The sequence below is a fragment of the Hesperophylax consimilis genome, chromosome 7 (assembly GCF_061612785.1).
Source record: "Hesperophylax consimilis isolate HC1 chromosome 7, BYU_Hcon_1.0, whole genome shotgun sequence".
Lineage (NCBI taxonomy): Eukaryota > Metazoa > Arthropoda > Insecta > Trichoptera > Limnephilidae > Hesperophylax > Hesperophylax consimilis.
Window position 1 is genome coordinate 6,751,859 of NC_142842.1, and position 23,633 is coordinate 6,775,491.

Genomic DNA, 23,633 nt, shown 5'->3' on the forward strand with positions numbered 1-23,633 from the left:
TTTTTTATAACAAATATAGACAACATTGAGGAGATAATAATGATATCCTCACTGGAATCTCCCGTGCTAAGAATTTCATCTACATGTTATAAAAATTTACTAGTATGAATACATTTAATAGTTTTTTTAAAAATAATGATAAATATATTATATTGTGTTTTTGATTTCAGTCTGTATTTGATGTCAGTATATTTTCTATTTCTGATCTCCCTATGTTTTGTATCCAGCCTTTTATTTGAGATTTAAATGTTATAATACTGTTGTGATTTTTGAATGAGAGTGGGATTTTGTTGTATAGTTTAGTACCGAAATAAATTAAGCTTTTTTGACCAAATTTTGTATTCGTAGTTGCTTGTTCGGTATGTTATTGACCCTGAGATCCAGTGTTTCTAATATACGTGTTGGTTGTTATTTCTTAAATTTAATACACAATAATAATAATTGGATGACTTGTATAGCGAAGTTATTGTGAAAAAATCACCTAATGCGCGTTATAATTTATATCAAAAATTAATCTGCAATGCACGATTTTAAGAACTTTGCTGAAATTTAATTTAATGTAATTTCAGCAAATTTCTTAAAATTGTGCATTGGAGATTAATTCTTTGATTTGCTCATATTTAAAGAGGAAAATGATATTTTTGTTAATGTGATTGAATAAAGGTAAATTAAAAATAAGATAACCTTATCTCTGTACTTGGATTTGTGTATTAAGGATTTATTAAATAAAGATTTATGCAGGCTTTAAGCAAATACCAACTGGAACTAGATCAACGCTATCAAAGGCTGCGCTATTTAAATAAATTGAAGAAGGTTTTATATTATTTTTGTGCAGTTAGTTTTTCTGGTTTATTAAAAATATTCCCGCGGTAAGGACGTATAAGGTTTCACTGTCATGGACTAGAAACCTTTCTCGGGTTACTCAGGTGTTACAGAGTATTAATAAAACCAAACTACACTTCAGAACAAGTTTATTTCTTGTTCCAAACAAGGATCAGGACTCGTTATGCGGCTTCCTCTAATAAGAATCCGTCTCCAGGGTTATTGCGTTATCACTCACTAACAGTATCGTGTGAAGGCTGGGCGTTCAACGGTGACGCGAATCGTTCACAACGAAAAGAATTATGAATATATTATTTATCTTTGACTCGAGGTTTGAGAAGTATCGCTTGATACGAACAACAAAAATAACAAGACAGCTGATCACTTGTCGGCATATAAGAGGAGTGTGAAGCTGGTTAATGTTTGTGTGATAAGTTGTCTTAAACGATACGTACCCTTTGCTAAACGTGTCTTGAACAATATTCAGTCAAAGTTTAACGTTTCACATTAAATAATTTTTACATTTTTGATTCAAAATGGCCCAAACAAACGGTTTGGTTGTGAACGGGAAGAAAAATATCGCAGCGAGCAAATTACCCGAGCTGCGAAGTGAGTTGGGACAAGGAATAGATTTACTAACCACGTCCACGTAAGTATTATATTAAATATAAATTAATTGGTTTTGGCAGGCATATATTATTTAGAACATATTATGTAGGTATATCTCTTCAAATTCAAAAACGGGATTGCAGGCCTTTATCGAATGCATTGATAAGTTTCCTGATAAACTTTTAGTAAAATTCGAATGTATTATCACAGTATCGGAACATGTGTTCAAAAAATCTTGCATGAACACGTGTTCCTATATATTAGGAATTTACTAAAAGTTTATCAGGAAAAGGCCTGCAGACCAGTTTTTACCGGTATACCAATAATTAGAAGAGATTCTTATTAAATTAATAATACTCATTTTTCTCCGTGTAAATATTATTATTATTTTGAAATACTTTTTTTTTTAAATTAAAAAATCGTGTATTTATTGAAAACTGTTGATTTTATATATTGATTCTGTATACATCTTATCGTAACAATGCTTTTGGTATATTATGTAGGTACATAGGTACTATTAAAAATTTGTAATATTTAAGGGAATAATTTTATTTATGTAATTATATTTTATTATTATATTTTTATAATATTATTTTTTACTTTTTATGTTAGTGTCATGAATGGATCTCTAGGTTCTGCTGTGACGGATTACGAGATGTAAGTTAATATTAAGAATCTATTAAATCAATAATACTCGTCTTGTATTGTCCAAATCAGCAGTGCTTTCGTCTAATGTGTTTCTGAAAACCCTTTTATCAACCTATATTAATATCCCTGTGAAATCTGTGTTTTTATTTTATTTTGCATAATAATTAGACATTATCAAAAATACTAATTTCGGTGGTTTGTTCGTTAAGGCGGGTCTCCAGCGACAAAACTACCACAAACATTTTACCAAATGTTTGTGCAAATATGAAACATTACAGCTGGGACACAATGTTTTTGTTTTCTGTAGCTGATCGATAATAACAAAAAGTTGTGCCCCCCACCTAATGTTTTTGTTTTTGTCCGATATTTTGAAAACATTTTGTCGCTGGAAACGCGACTACAGAATAACATATCGGTTGGGTATGTGTGTACGTAACATTTATATTTGTATTATCAATTTACGTATTAAAATAAATATTATTTGATTGTGTAATGGTCGGCATATTTGCATTCGAATCAGTTACATTAAAAAAAGAAAAGATTTTTTTATTTATGTTTTTATTTTTTTTATTTATCCGTGATTTTTCACGGATTGCGCTAGTATAATATGACAAACGCAGCATTGTTAAAATAATGGATTTTGTAAATAAGCTGTGTTTTTACTAATGAAGGCAGAATAACACTTTAAATTAAAAAAAATATGCGAACACCTCAGCACACTAGGTTCTTCTAGTGAGGTGTTCACAAAACACTTCTACTATTCAACACGGAGAAAACTTTCTGATATAAAATATTGCTAATTTACTAAGAATATCAGTTAAAAACGGGATTGAAGGGCCTTAACGAATGAATTGATAGGTTTCCAATAAACTGTTAGTAAGATTTGAACGTATTATCACAATCATAAAAATCGTAATATTTCAGTATTAGTTTCTCGTAAACAAGGCAAATGCAGATGCAAGAACACCTGTTTCGGTATGTTAGAATTTTACTAAAAGTTTATCAGGAAACGGCCTGCAATCCCGTTTTTAAACGGATTACCAATAGTATGAAGAGATTCGCAATACATTAGCAATACTCCGTGTATCTATATACAGTTACAGATTATTACCAAAATTCTGTTTATTATCTTTGCAAATTGTAATCATGTGTAAAATGTATACGTACGACAATAGAAATAAATAAATATCTAATTTAAGCTCAGCTGGTAAGTGGCTGAGTGGGCATTGCATTTGGGTCCCATTCCGTGTGTTCAATTCCTCGGCTGGCTAAGTCGTCCATCACAATACAAGTAACATTTTCCGATTACTGTGGTGGTAGTAGGAGATTTTAAAATATGTCAGGTTATTCGTAGCCTGGGAATGTTTGTCTTTATTAAAAATTAAAATAAAAGTATGAAAATTGGGAATCTTTTGTTGCAAAAATTGCATGACACCATTTCATAGTTTCGTTGTGGTCGTGTATAATATTACAGAGCTACAGTAAATAATATTGCACAATAATGTTTGTTGTTATCACATTACTTACGGTTAAATACATAAGGTTATCACTACTATTTCAATAATTAATCTCAGATCTATATTATAATAAGATCCCGTTCATTTTCTGAACCGATCAACGACGTTTCCTTTTATATTATACATAATATAGTTGATTGAACCTTGTATTGCTTCATAGTTAGTGGTTTTACACAAACGAAGTATTGAATTCCGTAAGTCATTAGTTTTAACAATTAGGGCGCACAGTTGTGCATTCCTTTTTAATACAAAAATTTAATTTGTATTTGAGGCCAAATACCCAACGAAAACATATAATATATTTTTAATTAATTATTTAATCAAAATTGTTTTGCTCTATTAAATATAAAATAAATAACAAATTAAAATGGTTTAAAAAAGCACTTTGATTTGCTTAAATTCAAATTACAAACGACTGATTCACGTTGGAACCAAAAATTATAGAATGTAAATTAAAAATTCTACCGAAAAAACGCATTTTTTTCAAGGTGTTTAAATATGCCAAAGTTGACTATAAAATCATGAAAATTTTTAATTCTTTAGTGGCCTATATTTCATAATTAAAATGACATACCTCCGAAGTAGATATTTGCTGTATCTTTTGATTAAAAAAATATTTATGTAGTTTGGTTGGGAATTTTGGCTTCAAATTGAAATTTAAGTTATGTGTGAAAAAGTATAATATAAAAACAAGAAGTAATTAATAAAACCAATGTCCACTTGGCTGCCATTGTTACTTTTTTTTCTTATTTAACCCTAAATATGAATCTAAGCACCTCAAACAGGTTTTTAGTTTAGGCGTAATTTAAAAAACATGTATTTTAATATTATTGTGTCAAAACACGACGTGAAGAAAATAAGACAAAATTGTTAAATTTTTAACGAAATATCTATTAAAATGCACTATTTTCAATTTTCGGTTACTAAAATAGTTATTTCTCATTTTTATCTAACTGATACAAAGTGTTTTTTTAGTAAAATGTGCCTGTTAACTGTGCCACACTATTCTGCATATTTACCCCTTTACATTATTGCACCACCCCTATGGTTAATCAATCTCAGTTAGAAAATCACACGACTTTCGCTATTCACCATTTTTATTAGGTAAGGAAATAAGTTTTTGAAAATCCTTACTTTTTAGTAGTAGCCATTGTCTTGAAGATACCCTAAGATATTTTTACAGCCTCTAAAACTGTGAATTATTTGACCAAATTAAAAAAAAAATCAAAAATATTTTACCAATATTGAAACACGCACATTACAAAGGCATGGTTAAGATAAAAGTTCAAATAACATTGTTTCCTTGGTACTCGCAGTTAGCATGTAAACAAGATATGGCTACAAGGTGAAATCTTATATGACCATCAGAACTTTTCAGAAAGCTTTTTTAGTCGCAATAAAAATAGATTGTGAATTATTTTATCGGGCATTTAATATTAAAATATTCCCGTTGAGTGCGCAAACATTTTGTTATCACTTGATAAAGTCAATGAAAACAAAAATATTGATTAGTTTTTAGTTAATAACAAATTTACTGATTCATTATTCAAATTATGGTTGCCAACAAAACAAAACCACGCAGTCGGGCTAATTAACTATTTCAGTTGATAGAACCTGGATTTTATATCTAGTCACGAAATGTGGCAATTCATTGCAAGATGGCGGGTTTTTTTTTCATTTCGAAAGTTCAAAAAGACCAAGTTTTTAATTTATTGAAATACCTTTTGGAGGTTATGCACATAAATATAATACCTAAGCATTGAAGAAAAGGATAAGAACAAGACACAGTAAATAAAAAAAGGTTTCGTTAAAAAATATATATATTTAGATCCTAGTTTCGACCGTTATCTTTTTTTTCTGTGTCTTGTTCTGTTTCATGTTTCGTGCAGATTTAACAATTTTATCTTCTTCTACAGTGGAGATAAGTCTTGACTACATATAGATCACCTATAACAGGTGTAAAATGTTTAAATTTATCCATTTTTTATCGGTTCAGTAGCGTAAATCTTGGTGAATGGATTGTTTATTCTTAATCACTGTGTTCGTACACGCTAATCTCCGAAACCGCCCAACCGATTTCCATGAAATTTTGTGAATGTGTATGGTTGGTTCCAGCTTGAAATGTAGAATAGTTTGGAGCGCTATAGGTGGCGCTGTTGTTGAGACCTAAAAAAAAGATCAACATATTTTTTATAGTAGTTTGCGTAATAAACGAAAATAACTCTAGTGATGAAGGTGTTATTAACGTAAAAATAACAATAAAAAATCTACTTTCCACGAACACTCAAAAACTCAAATAATAAGATTTTTTACACAGTACATTTTGCAAAAGTGATGAATATAAAATTATACGTAGTTAAAATGAGTATATTCAAAACAATATCTTAGCAATTTTGTCTGGGATGAAAGTTGTTCTTAATCCTTACAATGAGTGATAATAACAAAACATGCTAAATAGGAAGAAAGTTTGTGGAGAGACGAAGAGAAAAATTTAAATCAGGGAGAAAGTGTGTATAGAAAGAAGAAAAAAAAATTAATCAAGAATTATGGACTCACCTAAAGTAAATCTCTTTGACTGCTAATAAAGTTTTAATTTAAAATTAAGTGCTAATAGTTTTAAAATAATTTATATCATGCCAAAAGATTTAATAAATTAGTTTCGTATATATAAGCAAAGAATCATGAAAAGAGTGTAGTATTTTTTCATACATATTGACAAGAGTATCAAACAAAAGTAAATAACTGACAAGTGTTATTTTTAATGATAATTTTTTATTATTTTTGTTAAGTAATAGATGTATTTTTAAGGCTGGCCGCATACATACGTTTTCCGTATTCGATTTCCGAATTCGTTTTCCGTATTCGGAATTCCGTGAGACTAGCGCAAACGTTCGTTTTTCTTCATTCGGAATGTATAAACGTCAGTACCAGTGTTGCCAACAAGAGAGCTACTCTTACTACTCGCTACTCAGAGCGAGAATCGGCGCCGAAAAAATCTATAAGGTGACTGGTCGCCAATTAAGCTACTTCAAAAGCTACATCAATTTTAACCATGTCCCTGGGGACTGGGTTCTGGGGACAAATTTTATTTTTTTGAAATTATCTAGCCACCCTCCCCCCACGAAATTTTTATTTTCGCGTAAAAACATCAATAATTTTAAACATGTCCCACCTAACAGCAAATTCGGCTACTTTACGCTACCTTATGTATGAGAAACGGCGATATTAGGTCAAGATCCGTTGGCAACACTGAATTACTGAACGGAAATTTCCGAACGTTTGCGTCGGCACAAACAAAATGTATGCAATAGCTGCGTTCCACATGACGTCATTAGGTTTTTTTCCATTCGGTTTCTCCGAACGCGCCGGCTCGCATTCGGAACGTGCGTAAGGAATTTGTTCCGTTCGGAACTAAAACGAACGTGTGCGGCAGTTAGTGTATTTTCTACTGATTCCGTGCATTCGGATGTCCGAATACGGAAAACGAATTCGGAAATCGAATACGAAAAACGTATGTATGCGGCCAGCCTTAATATGAATGTATTTTTGGTTAGGTAACAGAGAATTCTAAATATTGTAGGTACTGCGAATTGTATAACTTTTAAAAACCCAAATTTGTGTAAATGCTTAATTTTAGTGGATCAACATTTCGCTTCAAATTGACTAAATTCTATGAAAACATAAACGAAATTTCATCATCAATGAAAATAATAATATTTATTATCTATATTGTACAATGTTCATTTAGACAACATGTAGTTCGTGGGTGTTTTTTTCGCCCTGACGTACATTCGTGTTTCATGACATACATAATTATTCAAAAACAACCTATCAAACTGATGTTGTTTACTGTATACGCAGCTGATATTGAGATAAATAAATAACTATCTCAATTCCTACTAATAATTATATAAAGTTAAACATCATATTATCATGACAAGCTTGTCACAATATTTGGTGCATAGAATTTACTGGGGTGTGGGTTGTAGGTCAGTTATAGTCATTGTTATCTATAAACCGTATAAATCATATTATGGTACATCATGTTGATTAACTTTTTTAATTATAAACCAGCGCACGTGTACCCGTCGTTACTGGGGATAGACATGTCCCATCGTGGACTTTTCTGCAGGCCTTTGTAAGATGTAATATTCCGTTGCACATTATTTTGATGTATCTCATGAGGTTTAGCCAGCGTTAGTAATGTAAACGCCCGAAATTATTTTTTCGTCTTGATTACAAAACATCGACTTTTCTCTACTTTCTATAAATATAATATACATGTATTATATACATAAATCTTCCGTAAGAAATTTTCTAAATGATAGTCAAACCCCTATAAAAATCCGTTGCGTGGTTTAGAAGAACTAAGCGCACAAACAAACAGACGCGGATAGCGACTTTATTTTATACTATTTAATTAGAGATTAGAGATATTGACCATGCTAACGAGATTGCCTATATATAGGCGCAAATTAAAAGTTGATGTAATTTTTTATTCGAAAAATATTGAGATACAACCTAGAATTCTACCATGCTAATTCCCTGGGCCTTGATGCTCGACGAAGTCATTTCACTCGAACAACGAGTAGTTTGACCCACTCGTTGTTCGGGTAGAATGACTATTGAAGTTTGGCGTACGTAAGTATAAGAATGTCGACCAATGTATGTAGGTACTTTCGACGGCGATTGCGAGCGGCCTGGATTGGAGAATCGATACCCTGTCGTCTACGACTATTTTACAATTAGGTTTTTTTAATAATTTTGGAAACTGAATGGAAAACAACATAACATTTTTTTGAATACATTTACATGATGACAAATATACAAATAATATGCAAACAATTTTTCGCTGATCGGTTTCGCTTTTTATACTGGTCGGGACAGAATATTTATGTTTTTATTTGGGAAACGTTATTTAAAACCATAAAATTGTTTTAGGGATTAACACGAATCATATAAAATGAATAATAGAAAAAAATATTTTAATTGAAGGTAATATGTAAAGAATATAAATGCATAGTTATAATTTGAGGTTTCTCATAACCTGCCTTACTCGGCTAGAGGCTCGCCTGTGTTGAGGCAGTAATTTTGCTAATTATTTGTAAATGCCTATGAATATACGCTTATAATAAAATATCATCACTGAATGGGTTGGATAAATCAATCACTTCGAATTAGGGTGAGTGCACCGGTAAGAGCCATATCATTTCTTTTGATCGAATTTTTTACATTATCTGGAAGAATTTTGTCGCAAGGTACCTACCTCTAAACTATTTCAGCGTTTTTAATTTGTGAGAACAAAAAATTTGAAAAAATATCTAATCGAGTGGCGTTGGCGTATCATTGGCAAGCACAAAGGTACGGCCAGGGCCGGCCTTGCGTAAGAACAAATGGAGCAGTCCACTCCGGGCGCTGACTTGCCGAGGAGCCAAGACGATGATAGTGATGACCTAACATAGCGCCTTTGAGGTTTTTACTAGCACCAGGCGCCATTTGGCTCAAGGCCCCTGGGTATGGCATGAATCTACAACCGTGATAACAGTTACTCTCCTAACTAAGACAGTTTACATGAAAAAAATCTTTGACGTGTGTTTACAGTGCATTTATACAGTCAATAATCTGACTTCATTTCGGTTATAACTGATACTTTTAAACATACGACCTTTTGACCATTCGGTTTATCTATAATATAACTTATCAATATTATATAATGTTTTTCCTCGCGCTTTTTGTCTTGAAAGTGTAATCAATCTCTGGGCTAACTAAAAAATACAATTATAAAATGTTTGTTTATTAAAACAAATTTTAAAAACAAAAGTGATTAATTTTAATATTTAACATGTTTTAATATTTTCTACCCACTCGAACAACACAAATTATTGCACAAAATCTCTAACCATTACAAATAAAATCATTTCTAGCATTTCATTCTTACTAATAAAAAAATGTTCTCAGTGACATTCCACTCATATTACCCATTTGACATACGTAAAAAAAAATGTTGATAAAATTTTAAATGTATTAATATAATAATAAATGTATTGTTTTCAGTCACCAATGTTTTTACACGATTTGAATAGAACAGGTCGAAAAATCGTAATATCCGTTCTTATCAGAATTCTTGCTTTTTCACTACCTCTTGCATGCACTAACCATGAGTTTTTTCTTCCATTATCCTTTATGTTATGAACGTACTGTATTACATGCTACCTACGACCCTACGTATTACACGAAACAATAGAATAAACTGTATTTTCAAAACATAAATAATGATATTAATTTGATTTTATTTATGCTTTTCGACTTTATGTCCGGTTTAAATTTCCCCATAGGAAAAACTAAACCCTTCCACATACAAATGATGATCTAGTATCTAGTCAATCAACATAATGCAAGTGCATTATACAGGATTTTCCAATAAGAGGTGTTATTTTGAATAGCCCGTTATTTCGGTAGATGTTACTTTGAAGCTATCATTTTTTGACATTTGACAAGTAGAAACTACGCCATTAATAAAAATGGAACGATACACGCTTCAACAACGCATTGAAATTATTAAAATTCACTTGAGTGAATCAAATGCAAATCATCTTGAGTGATGAGGCCCATTTCCACCTCGGTGGCTTCGTCAACAAGCAAAATTGTCGCATCTGGGGCTCGGAAAACCCAAGAGTTATTGTTGAAAAGCCTCTCTTTCCTCAATGTGTGACTGTTTGGTGCGTTTTATGGTCCGGCGGAGTCATTGGACCTTACTTTTAAGAAAATGAGGCTGGAGCAACAGTTACGGTGAATGGATCGAGAGATGATTAATGATTTTTTATGGCCGGAATTGGATGGTATTGATCTGGACAACGTTTACTTTTAACAAGACGGCGCTACGTGCCACACAAGCAACGAAACCATTGATATTTTACGATTGAATATCAAAATAACACCTCTTATTGAAAAACCCTGTATAAGCAAAATAAATACAAAACAATACAAGAACAACACGTCAACTCACCAGAGATCAAATGGGAAAATAATTCACAGACTCCAGATATTTTCATATCAGAGGGTTCGGCTCGGTAGAACTCCTAACAGGGCCTATAAATCCTACTAATCCTTCAACATAAATATTTAAAAAATCTTTCGTAATCCTACATGTATTTAAAGTGACTGATTTTTGTATTTTTATATATAAATTTTTTGATAGATCTAATACGCCTAAATATTTAATGAGAGAGCTATGTATAATGCCAGTAGCCGAAATAAAAAATGGTAATATTTTTATAGTCTGAGAATGCCAAATTCTTTTTATCTCATTTCCTAAATCTGTGTATTTTTTTATTAACAGAAAATTATATTATTATTTTTTCTTTCAGTTACACATATGAATCATTATTGGAAACTGCCAACTTCCTCTTGGATAGAATTTCCATCAGACCTGCCATTGGAATTATCTGCGGATCAGGAATGAGTGAGAAACTGATACAAAATATTATTATCTGTTTAAATTACACAAAAATATTGAAGTCGTAAAATAATTTACGACATTGATGTTAAAAGTCAACAAAATATTATTGTAATTTTCAGTGGGTACCAATTGGTTATTCTCCTTGAACTAATATTTACTATATAATACATACTTCCTGATTTAATAATTTTACCACGGAGCAAGAACATATATTTTCTGAAATAAGCCGTCGTCTTAGAGAATCATTTAAATGATAACCTATAACACCTAAAATCAGTTCGTCTTCAAGAGACCTAATCTGTCAACCGAGAATTCCTGAAAAAACATTAGTTGATGTTCACATTTCGTCATTAATTTATTAACAAAATTTTATTAGTTACTTAGTTTTTTAATAATATTAGATAATGTTGTAGATTAATAATTGATTGATATTATGGATATTTTTCACTAATTATAGTAAAATAGTTTAAAATATAGCAAAATGAGTAGAAGATATAGTATAGAATTTACTAGCAACTTGGAACCCTTTTTCGTTACTATGTTATACTGATGGACGATTACGGGTGAGGAACTGTGCTTAACCCTTAAAATAAAATCTTTTTCGCTGTCATCCGAGTGAACTGGAATGCAGCTAACGAAAAATTCGTTAATTTGTAGGTAAAGGACAATTCCTTATCCTTAACTTATTTATCGCCGACGCTAAATTTTCACCGTTCGCCGCCAGCTGATTATATTTTCGTAAAACTTACTTGCTTTGTGTAGTTTATATATTTGTGAAAATAGCATATAATCCACCATAATATGTTTCCCCAGAAAAGATAGTTATATTCAGAGGAATTATTTTTGATTGTATCCTAAAGGATACGCTGAGGAATGTTTTGAAATCTCTGTATTTACTTATGGTTCCGCCGCTGAGAGCTCGGTTGTAAACTGACTTTCTATTATAAGTAATATATTTTACATACCATAGAAAGCATTCGCCGCCACTCCTACTGTCTTCTGATGTTCCTCCCAATTGCAATACCTTCATCGCATTTGCATGTTGTAAACGTCTGAGCGTTGAGCAGTGTTAATTTGAATTAAAGACCCCAAATTGTTTAAAGGTCCCCTGGCCGAGAGCCTCACGGACAAGGTGAGCTTCCCCTACGAGGACATTCCCAACTTCCCCCTCAGCACGGTGGAGGGGCACATCGGGCAACTAGTGTTCGGGTACCTCGCCAACATCCCCGTAGTCTGCATGCAGGGAAGATTTCACTACTACGAAGGGTACCCGCTGTGGAAGGTAACTAAACAGTATACAATATGTTATTTACGTATTTCACTTCTTTCAAAACACTCTCTCGCCCTTCGCAATCTTTCCACTTCATTGTGTATTTGCAGGGTTGTTTAGCGGAATTTGAACAATTCTTCAAATTTCAAATTTAATATTCAAGTTCTGTGAAAGTCTTATTCAAGTTCTATTATTTTCCATGTACTGTGAAAAACCCGGCTTGTGATTAGATAAAAATGACTTAATGATTAGATTTTATAAATTAAACCAACTGATTTTTTTAAATATATGTTTGTATTTCCAGTGCTGCATGCCCATTAGAGTTATGAAACTGCTCGGTGTGTCTCACCTGATAGCCACTAACGCTGCTGGAGGTCTGAACCCGGACTTCAGCGTTGGAGACATCATGCTGGTCACAGACCACATCAACCTTATGGGCTTCGCCGGCAACAACCCGCTGCAAGGTCCCAATGACGAGAGATTCGGACCCCGGTTCCCCCCCATGAACAAGGCTTACGATAGAGCATTGATTGACATAGCTAAAGAGGTAAACACGATGAAGTCTTTGGTCTTGCATCTTATGCTAAGTACACACTTGCGAGCCGATTACGCATTTCTCCACGATTCGTGATTCGATCGCGTTTCGGCTGGCAAGTGTATACACAGCATATCACTAGATTCAGGCCTGGTCCTGTGTAGGCGCAATTGGAGCACTCCGTTCCGGGCACTGACTTGCCAAGACGCCAAGTAGCCAAGGATTCAAAGCGTTGATAATTAACTAACACATAAAACAACGCCCTTGAGGTTTTTACTAGCGCCAGGCGCCGTTTGGCTCTGAGCCGGCCCTGACTGTGACAATTTTTAGTAAGGAAAAATTGTACCAGTCTGCAAATGGCCGTCGTAGGCCGAAACCTATAACGGTCTAAAATAAAGCTTGAACAAGTTTTAATCTTTATTTTTGGAATAACTTTATTGAGTAAAACCTCAAATTGTAATATTTAATTATTGAAGACAATATTAGCGATTTCTAAACGAAAATCTGAAACAGAAAATCAGAAAAAGATACGGTCACATCTAGGACTCGAACCCAAGGATAGGGCATTTCGTTTAGAAATCGCTAATATTGTCTTCAATAATTAAGTTTTAAATCATTATAATGGAATTGACTATTTTGACCGGTCGGTGGCTGAGTTTACATCGCACTTGGGTCCCACCCAGGCGTAGTGTGTTCAATTCCTCGGCAGGCTAAGTCCTCCATCACAACACAAGGAACATTTTCCGCTTAATTTGGTGGTAGTAGGAGATTTTCAAATATTGTCACGTCATTTGTAACCTGGGAATGTTTGTCTTTCTTTTAAAAAAAAAATTAAATTTCCACCACGAATTGTCAATATCACAAATAGAAATATTAAAAAGAGCATTGATTGATATAGCTATAGAGGTAAGCAGGATAAAAGGTCTTGGGGGGTATTTCACCGACCTCTTGATAGCTTATCTAAAGTTTAGTTGGGCGATCCAGTGGCAGTAACCTCACTGGGACAAAAAACCCGTGACAGGAATATCGTCGTACATGAAGTTAGGTACATACGTTTGATTTTTTGTTTTAATTATTTATTTTTGACATTTGACATTTTCAATATTTGTTTGGTTTTTGATTTTGTTTGTCGAATTTTGTACATTTTTAATGTTTTTGATATTGGGAAACTTTATATTTCTGAAAAAAACTCCTTTGAGAATATTTTTCGGAAAATAGGTTAAATTTAAAAAATTTTAAATGCACTTTTTCGTTATTATGTGAAGTTTTATAATTTCCATGTTGGTAAATGAAAAATTTTCTTTAAAAAATTTTCCAAGAATATTTGAAAATTTTAATAAAACATATATTTTTGATAGTTTGGAAACTATTCATGTAGGAAATTTTTTCTGACGAAAATTTTTGAAACAAGTAAGTGTTTTTTGACATTTACTCGTCGGGTATCCTGTTTGAAAACTTCAACGGTTATTTTTTAAAGTAACAGAGAGCGCCACTTCCGCCTACAACAATTAAACATGTTCAGGTTTTGAGATACTAATACTATCAAATACTCGCAATAGGTAGAGAACTCAGCTAACACATCCGATATATAGCCACTATTCATAGGTTATGTACCGAATAGTAAACTTGGATTTTATAAAGAAATAAATCGAAAATATACGTTATCTTATGGATAAGCTATCAAGAGGATTGTGAAATAGTGGGGGTCAGAACAATTTACAAAGCGCCGTAATTACGCGGCTGTCGTCTGTCAAAGTGACGGATCCCATACACCACTAATGCTATTCGGTGGCAGTTCCCCAATTGATCTGATCTCCTGAGGAAGATTATAGCGTAGTGTGTCACCCCAACATATACAATACGTATATGCCACGCGCAAATTACGCGCGCATAATATAGGGTAATGTGTCTAAGGCTTAATACAAATAGCACCTCACAATTTTTACCTCATATGGGTGTTTATTTAAATGTTACCTGGCTATTATAGACTTAGAAACCTTGTAACTTCTCGGTAGGTAAATTAAGTTTTGAAGTAAGAGTCGCACCTCAATTCTTCCCCATACGACAGAGCATTGATTGATTAGTATTCCTAAAGAGGCAAACATAAACATGATGAAAGGTCTGACATATTATTGCAATTTGTTAATACTTTTCATAATATTATTATACCAACTAGATAAGCAGATAATAACATTCACAAATAAAACAACGCAATGTGGGAAAATTATTTATGACCAATTAATTATATTCTACTTGCTTTGATTTTTACGCTTTATTATCATAAATGCCATGATGAACAATAATTTATGCGTGATTTTAAAAATGTACGGCTTATGGGAAGCGTCTGGTTTTATTCAAGAAATCGATACTTATAATAAAACTAGCTAAATTGTTAAATAATTCTATGAAAACGGTTCGATTAATCACACCAGTAAACAGAAATTCTCTGTAACTGATGACGCTTCCTTACGTTCACATTTTTGCTGCTGACTGTTCCATGATATTTCATCAAAATGACAACTATACACACCTTTAAAAAGTGATATAGAGTCATTAAAAGTTAACTAACTGTCATTTTGATAAGATACCCGGTCACCAAATCATCGTTACGTAGGTTACGTAGGTTACGTTTGCTGACTGCCTTATGAGTCTTAGATTGGCCCCTGCCTCAGTATTTCAAACTACGTCATTATCTAATATTTCTCATTTCAATTAGGTAGGTAATGTCATTTGGTAAAGTGTTGCTAAGATGAGTTATTTAATGATTATTTCGGCAAGCTTCAGTATTAATTACAGCGCTTCTAATGTACTAGTGCAAGGCTGCCCAACCTTTTTAACAGTTGGGCCAAATTGACGATTTTGAATCACTGGCGGGCCACTGAATACCTGACGGTTCCTATTTCCATGGGGGGGGGGGGGGGTTGTTAGAGAATTTCTATAAAACATAATTCCCCACAAAAAAAATTCAAAATGAGTGCTCCCCACAAAATATTTGAAATCCATGGGGGGGGGTTGTTACGGAACTTCGCTGAGAAAAACGTGTTTCCCCACAACAATTTTTCGAATTCCATGGGTGGCTACAAGATTTCATTTCGGACGAGAAAAATATTATATCAAAAACCGGTGTATTTTTGTTTAAAAAGTAAGTTCAACAGGTTGGATTTTTTCGTCGCTGATTCTCGTTCTGGGTAGCCTAAATAGCGATAAATCGCCTTCGTTGGCAACACTAGTGACCGCGCGCAAGCTGCAATGTTTGTTTTACCGCGGGCCCGCGACACTTCTTCAAATTGGCGGGTTTTTTGAAAATGGTTCACGCGGGCCACTTATAATTCGTTCGCGGGCCACATTGTGGCCCGCGGGCCTGGGGTTGGGCAGCCTTGTACTAGTGCTTTAGAAATTATGGAGTGATGATACAATATGCTATCTTCTCATGATGCGCATCATGGTGGCCTTAAATAATAATAAGTACATTTTAATGATTATATCGCATTGTATGCTAATATAATTACATTATCGCATTAATAAACCACTCTCTACCGTCTCTTAAAATTAGTGAAGTAAAAAAACGGACATAAAATAGCTATACTTGTATAATATTATTGTCTTCAATGAGATGTTCTCTATACATCATGGATTAATTATGTAACTTTGCTAGTGATGGGTGATACATATTAGTAATACATATAATACATATCAGTACAACATAAATATTTTATAAATGACTGCTTTAGTTTGTCTTTTCAAAATAGAGAAAAGCAGATTAGACGCCATGAATTTAACGAATAATCTTTACGACAAGACAAACTGTCTCTATGATGTTACAAAGTCTGCTAATAATTATTTCGAAAATTCGCCGATTCAGAAGCTACACAGACTAGGTAATAATTATAGTTCAATCGATGTTTACAGCTACCTCTCAGTGCCCAAACTAAAAAACAATATTATTATAATATTTGCAATGAATCCACAGAATTAACACTTTATATATTTGTTTCTATGTACTATAAAACAGAAAAATTGGTATGTTCTATAAAACACCCAACCGAGCTTAATAAATGTTTGTTGATTATAAATTTGCTTTACAACAAACCATTATATTTTATTCGTATACACTGGTTTACGCTTAACAATAATCATTTCATATTTATTTTACTAACATCAACAATGTTACTAAATATTTTCATAGTACCTCAAGTACCTATCTTGTACTCTTATTATAATATTTATTTATTGAACAACTATTACTTGAATGTAGAAAAACTCTCAACGATAACTAGTATTGTACCTGCTTATATTGTTCGTACTCGGCATATTATGCTATATAATACACACTCATTATTGTACTCCTGATCAGCTTACCCTCATACCCAATTTCTACCGATTTATAACAAGTTTTTCGTTAACTCTTTAAGTTCCAAAAAAAAGTTACTTTGGAAGATAATAAATATCGATATATTTGTTATTCCGAAACGTTATTTATATGAAATATCCTCGATAGAAAAAAAAACGCAAAATAAGCTCCGAAAATTATTAAAAACACGTTTTGTTCCTTTATTTAATATGTTATGGGCATGAAATAATTCACAGTGTATCTTTAATTGCAACAAAAGCATATTTCCAGAGATTTTTGCTGTATTTCAAACAAGTGGTGTTTTATTAAATATATTACCCATTTTCGCTTAATTATTATCGGTTTTTAATACAAGCGCACTGCCTCTAACATTCTTATTTACATATCTCCCTTTCAAACCATCTTTGTACGCTTACTACGGGGCCTTAAACATTGTATACATGTAAAAGCCTTCATGGCGTGAATAAATAAATAAAACAGTGAAAACGCCCTAGTGGGGAGTGATATGAATAGGTAGTGCTATGGTTTTCACAGTGGAAAAGATTGTGGAGTCAAGTAGATACGGACATTTATATCACGTGAGGGCAGTCGATGAAGTTATTCAGTAATTTAAAAAGAATAGAAATATCATCAATAGTTCTCCGGGTAGAAAGTAGCTGTAGTTTTAGATTGTAGCAGATATCAATTAAAAATCAAAAATTCCTGACTTTGGGGAATTTAAATTAGGCCCGGGAATATTTCCGGGTGCATTACTAATCTTTGCCATTCATTATTGATTACCTTTTGAGAAATATATGATTAAATTGAATGTTCTTATTCCCTGCTATATGTGTTGTTTTTTAGGTTGCTAAAAGTCTCGATATTGAGGGAATAGTACGCGAAGGAGTGTACACCTGCCTTGGCGGCCCGAACTTCGAAACTGTATCCGAACTCAAAATGCTGAAAATGTTGGGAGTTGATGCCGTAGGGATGTCCACAGTTCACGAGGTTAGTACCTACCCCTAAACTAGTACAATATTATGTACCGGTATTTCAGTTGCTGTGCTTGGTTTGTGAGATATTTACGCCCGCTGTTGCTTTCCGGTAGCAGCCCTAGTGACTAGTGATACCATTGCAAAAATAAAAAAAATATACATGTATAAAATATATATCTCATTTACCGGCCCTATTACTAAATTTTATCGAAATTTCGGTAGATCTACCGATTTCGGCAAAAATCAACCAATATTCGTAGAAAATCTACCGAAATTTGTGAAAATCAACCGTAATTTTCTGAAAATCATTATTTTTTTTTAATCTCGTGGGGAAAAATATTGTTCGGAATTATACCTCCCCGAAATTCCTTAGCTACTAGCTATTCCCCACCAAGGATTTGAAAAGATATGGGGAATTATCTGAAATTCGCAAAGCACCCCCTTCCCTCGATGGATTCAAAATATTGCGGGGAATTATCGATTCAGCACCTTTATACATGTAAAAATCTACATGATTGATGATAATTTGTCTTTAGCATCACTGAAGAGGTAATACACAATATTCTATGTTTAGTAATAGTCAGTATGGTGTCTTCTAATTCTGTTTTTTATTGCTTTTCACCGTTCAAAAATGTTATACTTTCTGTAACAAGAACAGGTTTAACAAAATTAATTTTGATTTTGGTTCCATGAAAACTCAACACAGTGACAAATTAACACACCTTTGAAAAGTGACATAAACTTATTAGAAGCGGTGAAAAAATCTAATCTTTCATCAAGAAATTTTCTTGGATCACGACAAGCCTTCTTTATTCTATGTTTAAAAAAAACAGGTTAGTTAGGTTACGTTAGCTTAGGCTTAAAGATTAGTTTTTTTCACCGCTTTTAATGATTTCATATCAATTTGATTTGTCACTATGTTCAGTTGTCCGTACGTTGTTACCATATTTTGGAAAGTACCCTACTCATGTGGACATTTTCCACAAATTAATGTTTTATTTCTTCTTTTCTAGGTTATAACTGCTAGGCATTGCGATATCACCGTGTTCGCCTTCAGTCTGATTACCAATTTGTGTGTAACAGACTACTACAGTTCTGTTGAGCCACTTCACACGGATGTTATGGACGTGGGCAAACTCCAGCAAGCCACCCTTACCAAATTCGTTTCCAAATTAGTGGAGCACATCAATGAAATAATCCAGAGTAACAAGAAATAATCATAATAGTCTAAGAGTTAAAATTGTATTTATGACGTTAATGTGTTAAATTAAATATATAATTTTTTAGTTAATCAAAATAAATTTAAAACTTTGTACTCTACTTATGTTGGTACCTACCTACCGTTTTAAAAAAATAAATGGTACTCATTTCAAATGCATTGTTTAATTTATTGACATATCTATCTATTTGTGTTATAAATAAGAGTGTCGGTGGCGGGTGGCGTCTCTTTGGTTTGCTCACAAATTTACAGTTTTATTCAGAGACTGATAAAATTTTGCACACTTGACCTTTAAAACAAGGGGAAGGTCGATGTCTACATTACATTTTTAAAAACTCTGTGTAAAGCCCGGGCAATGCCGGGGACTTCATCTAGTTATGTTATATATTTACGTTGTACGTTTTAAATTCTAGAATATAATTATAAATTAATTTGAGTTCATATTATGAAACTTTTGTGTGAAAAGATTATAAAATATTATTATAATATTGGATGATTTGTATGAAAACCACCAGCACCAATGGGCGCTGAACATTTTTTGTCAATTGTTCTATCCTACTAGGTACTATAAAGCAATCTATTATATTCACAACTAGGGAATGCAATCCCGCAAGAAAATGTCAATCCAGGTATTTGCGGGACTGAACAATCTTAGTCCCGCTGGATCCAGGTATTTGCGGGATCCAGCAGAGTGGACTTAGATATCTAATCAATCTTATAATAAAGACCTCGATCTACCAACCTTGTTTTTAGACTTTTAAATTTATACCTATAATAAAACAAGTTCTTTGGGACATTTTAAATGATTTATTAATAGGTATACCTTTAGTTAGATATAGGTAATGTTTAAGCCATAAATTGGCAAATAATAAGATAAGACATAAATTTACATAACATACCCGCCTCGGAACAGACTTTGTCTAGTGAGGTGGGTAAAAGAAATCTATGAACACAAATGAAAATAAAATAAACGCCCGGATTGCCGGCACTGAAACTGAAATTGAACTGAAACTTAAATTTAAATAATAACGTTCACATGATAAACAATATTTTTGTACAATGAGCAATTAAACATTATTTTGGAAATAGCTTCGTAAAAAAATAAAAGTATTAATTGTGTCATCTGATATTGGACACAAGGTAGCCAGCGGCTGAAAAAGCTCGTTCAGCTTCCACGCTGGTTGGCACAACAGTCATTAGCGCATTGTAAGTGAATTGAAGGTATGTGTCTTTTAATCCACCGGACTCGAAGTAATTCAGAGTAGTGAGGGTAAATCTGAAGTTGCTCTCTTTCAGCTTTAAAAGATCTTGAATAACCATCATTTTTAGTGTCTTGCCATAATTCATAACCATTAATTTGATTGAATTAGACGATGTTGGTAAGTTAAAACCCCCGGCTTTAAAAAGATCTCGCAAATCCGACGAGGTACAGAAAACTCGGAATGGTAAACCATCTTTAGACACCATTCGTGATACCCTCTTTTCGACGAAATTGTTTTCGCTTGAAAAATGGTCAGTGATTTTATTTGTTGATGGTTGAGGTTCACAATGAGCCGATGTGGAAGAACTGGACGTCGATGCAGTTGTAGAAGCTTCTCTGTAATCCCGCCAGTCCAGCGGGATCCCGCAAAATTTTCGACCGAGATTAGTCCCGCAAAATGTCTGCGGGATCCCGGTATTTCGGGATTCCGGTATACCGGGATTGCATTCCCTATTCACAACCAACACCTTATGACAAACAGATTACATCGACCAATAGCACCAGCTCACCAATTGTCACCAGTCAATAACACATAAATAATAAAACTATAAGTATAAACCTGCAATCCTACTATGTATCGCCCATAAATAATGAGCATGATGCTAGGTCATTTTTTTTAATTTGTAATATTATGTAGATAGATACTAGTTTAAATTTTTATATGTAGCAAACACTATGTGGATATACATAATTATAATTATAAAAAACATATATGTTCTTATTAACCCTGATTGAGTGAACCGAAACCGGTTGGTTTTATATATTGAAAATATATACAATAAAGTGGTTTTAAAAACACAGTTATTTTATTTTAATTATTATAGATGCTTATGCAGGACCATATTACTTACTTAGCAGATCACTAGGTAATATTTTTAATCTAATTTGTTTAAAAATATTAAATTAATAACTCAATTTTTTTCGATACGAATTTAATTATTACACTAATTCCAGAAGATTTGGTAAATGTCTAAGAAAATGTGGACTAAAAATGAAGAAGAAAAATTCTAATCAGATTTTAATATTATGGAGTTGAAATACATTCCACTTATTAAAATACTGTTGGTGAAATCATTATGTACATACTTATTATAAAAGTCTTGTGATGGCATGACAGGTGTTTTGTTCAAAGAAGAGTGAATAATGTGAAGTGCGAAGGATTATATAGAAATGGCTACGTACTTACATTGTGTTAAAAAAAAAGAGCGCAATCTTTTCGAAAGAATTACGTTCTTGAAAAAAGTTAGTAACATTTATTATTTTGCTTGTTATTTCACTTGTTATTACTATACTCAAGGGAGTTTAATATTAATAGTATTCATGTTAAAGAAAAGGAGGAACGAGTAAAAAAAAGAAGTTACTTAGTTACAAACACTATTAAAAATTTATTTTTAAAAAATGTATAAAGAAGGGTTAGTCTTAATCTAGGCTTAATAATAGTCTTAAGGCGATACCATATGTAGTAATGCAAAATCATGTGTTTTTGGTTTGAAAATTTGGTCGCCTAGAAATGTTTCAGATGCTTTAATTAAATACTGCGAGTAGAATACATCTTGGCCTTTGAAATAATCGAGTATTTTTATAAGCCCAGAAAAAAATAATGTAAAGGCCTATGAAAACTGTTTTAATGTTCAAAATCTCCTACTTACGAACCCATTTTTGGTTATGATTTTATTGTATAATGTGGAAAATTAAGTTATTTATAAAATGATCGAAAAAAATTTAAATATTTCTGCCTGAACATCCACAAAATAAAATAAAAGGCACTTTTTGGCCATGTTTTTTTCTTGCATAAATCAAAACAGGCGGATGGTGTTAAGCGGGAATTTCAACCTTATCGCCATCTACGTAAGGGTTGTTATTGATAGCGGCTCAATTTAAAATATTACACGACGTAGTGCATCGCCTTAAATTATAATTCTTATCTGGAACCGCGGATCTCCACGTTCGCACTTATCACCGATAACACAAGCGGCAACTTGGGTTGGATCCGAAGGGCGGAATAAGTTCAGCCTAGGCCAAGGCTTCAAAGGGGCGGATTCGGCAGGCAGCGACTCCTGAGAAGGTAGCTTCCTGGGCGGAAGAGCCGCGGCGACCGCTCCAAGGGGGAGGGCAGGAGGTTTCTCGGCGTAGGCGAGATGGTAACTCCTGAGAGGGTAGCTTCCTGGTCGGAAGAGCCTCGGCGTCCGCTCCAAGGGGGAGGGCAGGAGGTTTCTCGGCGTAGGCGAGATTGTAACTCCTGAGAGGGTAGCTTCCTGGTCGGAAGAGCCTCGGCGTCCGCTCCAAGGGGGAGGGTAGGAGGTTTCTCGGCGGAGGCGAGACGGTAACTCCTGAGAGGGCAGCTTCCTGGTCGGAAGAGCCTCGGCGCCCGCTCCAAGGGGGAGAGCAGGATATTTCTCGGCGGAGGCGAGATGGTAACTGCCGAGAGGGCAGCTTCCTGGGCGGAAGCGCCTTGGCAACCGCTCCAGGAGGGGGCGAGATGATGACGCTCGAGTGCCAAAAAATCAACTGTTGGTTGCGGAATCTGTCTTCAGCTGCGCGATCCGGCGACCGTAGCACGCCTGTGGTGGGGTGCTGGAACTAAAGTGGTTCCGCTTTACACCACTTCGGTACGTTGTCTGAGTCCGTGGCGCTGGCATCGCCATTCTCACCGCTAGTTATTATTATTTTAAAATAAGTTAAAATTACATTTGTACAAAAGACCTTCAAACAATTGCAATATAGTCTAGCCTTGGGCGAAGGTTTTATTGCCGGGTCGCTGGCTTAACGTTATCCCATTTCAGATTTACGACTTTATGGGTGTATTTCTAAGTTGGCTTTCTAAATTTTTATTGCGGTTGCCGGCCAGGCTATTCACTAAATATTTAAGGTCTAATAATGCGAACTGCCGCCTCAATCTGCGTGTAAAATTGCAGAGACAGATGCGGGCGCACGTGTTCGCTTTGGTCGTTCTGTGAATTCAAGTCAC

General features: G+C 33.7%; 1 protein-coding gene across 2 annotated transcripts; it reads left to right on the top strand.

Annotated features, from left to right (window-relative positions):
- Positions 1-1,189: 1,189 nt before the first annotated feature.
- Positions 1,190-19,559, top strand: LOC149422239 (purine nucleoside phosphorylase-like). Of its 2 annotated transcripts, none has more exons than XM_089633174.1 (6): positions 1,190-1,471; positions 10,964-11,058; positions 12,159-12,337; positions 12,630-12,872; positions 18,055-18,198; positions 19,199-19,559. In XM_089633174.1, the coding sequence occupies exons 1-6, from the start codon at positions 1,359-1,361 to the stop codon at positions 19,400-19,402; spliced, it is 978 nt and encodes a 325-aa protein (XP_089489300.1). In that variant the 5' UTR covers positions 1,190-1,358; the 3' UTR covers positions 19,403-19,559. The 2 variants fall into 2 exon arrangements, with proteins under 2 accessions (XP_089489300.1, XP_089489299.1); XM_089633173.1 differs by having other exon boundaries at positions 1,193-1,471; positions 12,141-12,337.
- Positions 19,560-23,633: the final 4,074 nt, after the last annotated feature.

Coding starts and splice junctions, on each gene's coding strand:
- LOC149422239 (XM_089633173.1), top strand. CDS start 1,359: ATGGCCCAAACAAACGGTTTGGTTGTGAACGGGAAGAAAAATATCGCA. Junction 1,472..10,963: donor GATTTACTAACCACGTCCAC/GTAAGTATTATA, acceptor TTTTTCTTTCAG/TTACACATATGAATCATTAT. Junction 18,199..19,198: donor GGATGTCCACAGTTCACGAG/GTTAGTACCTAC, acceptor CTTCTTTTCTAG/GTTATAACTGCTAGGCATTG.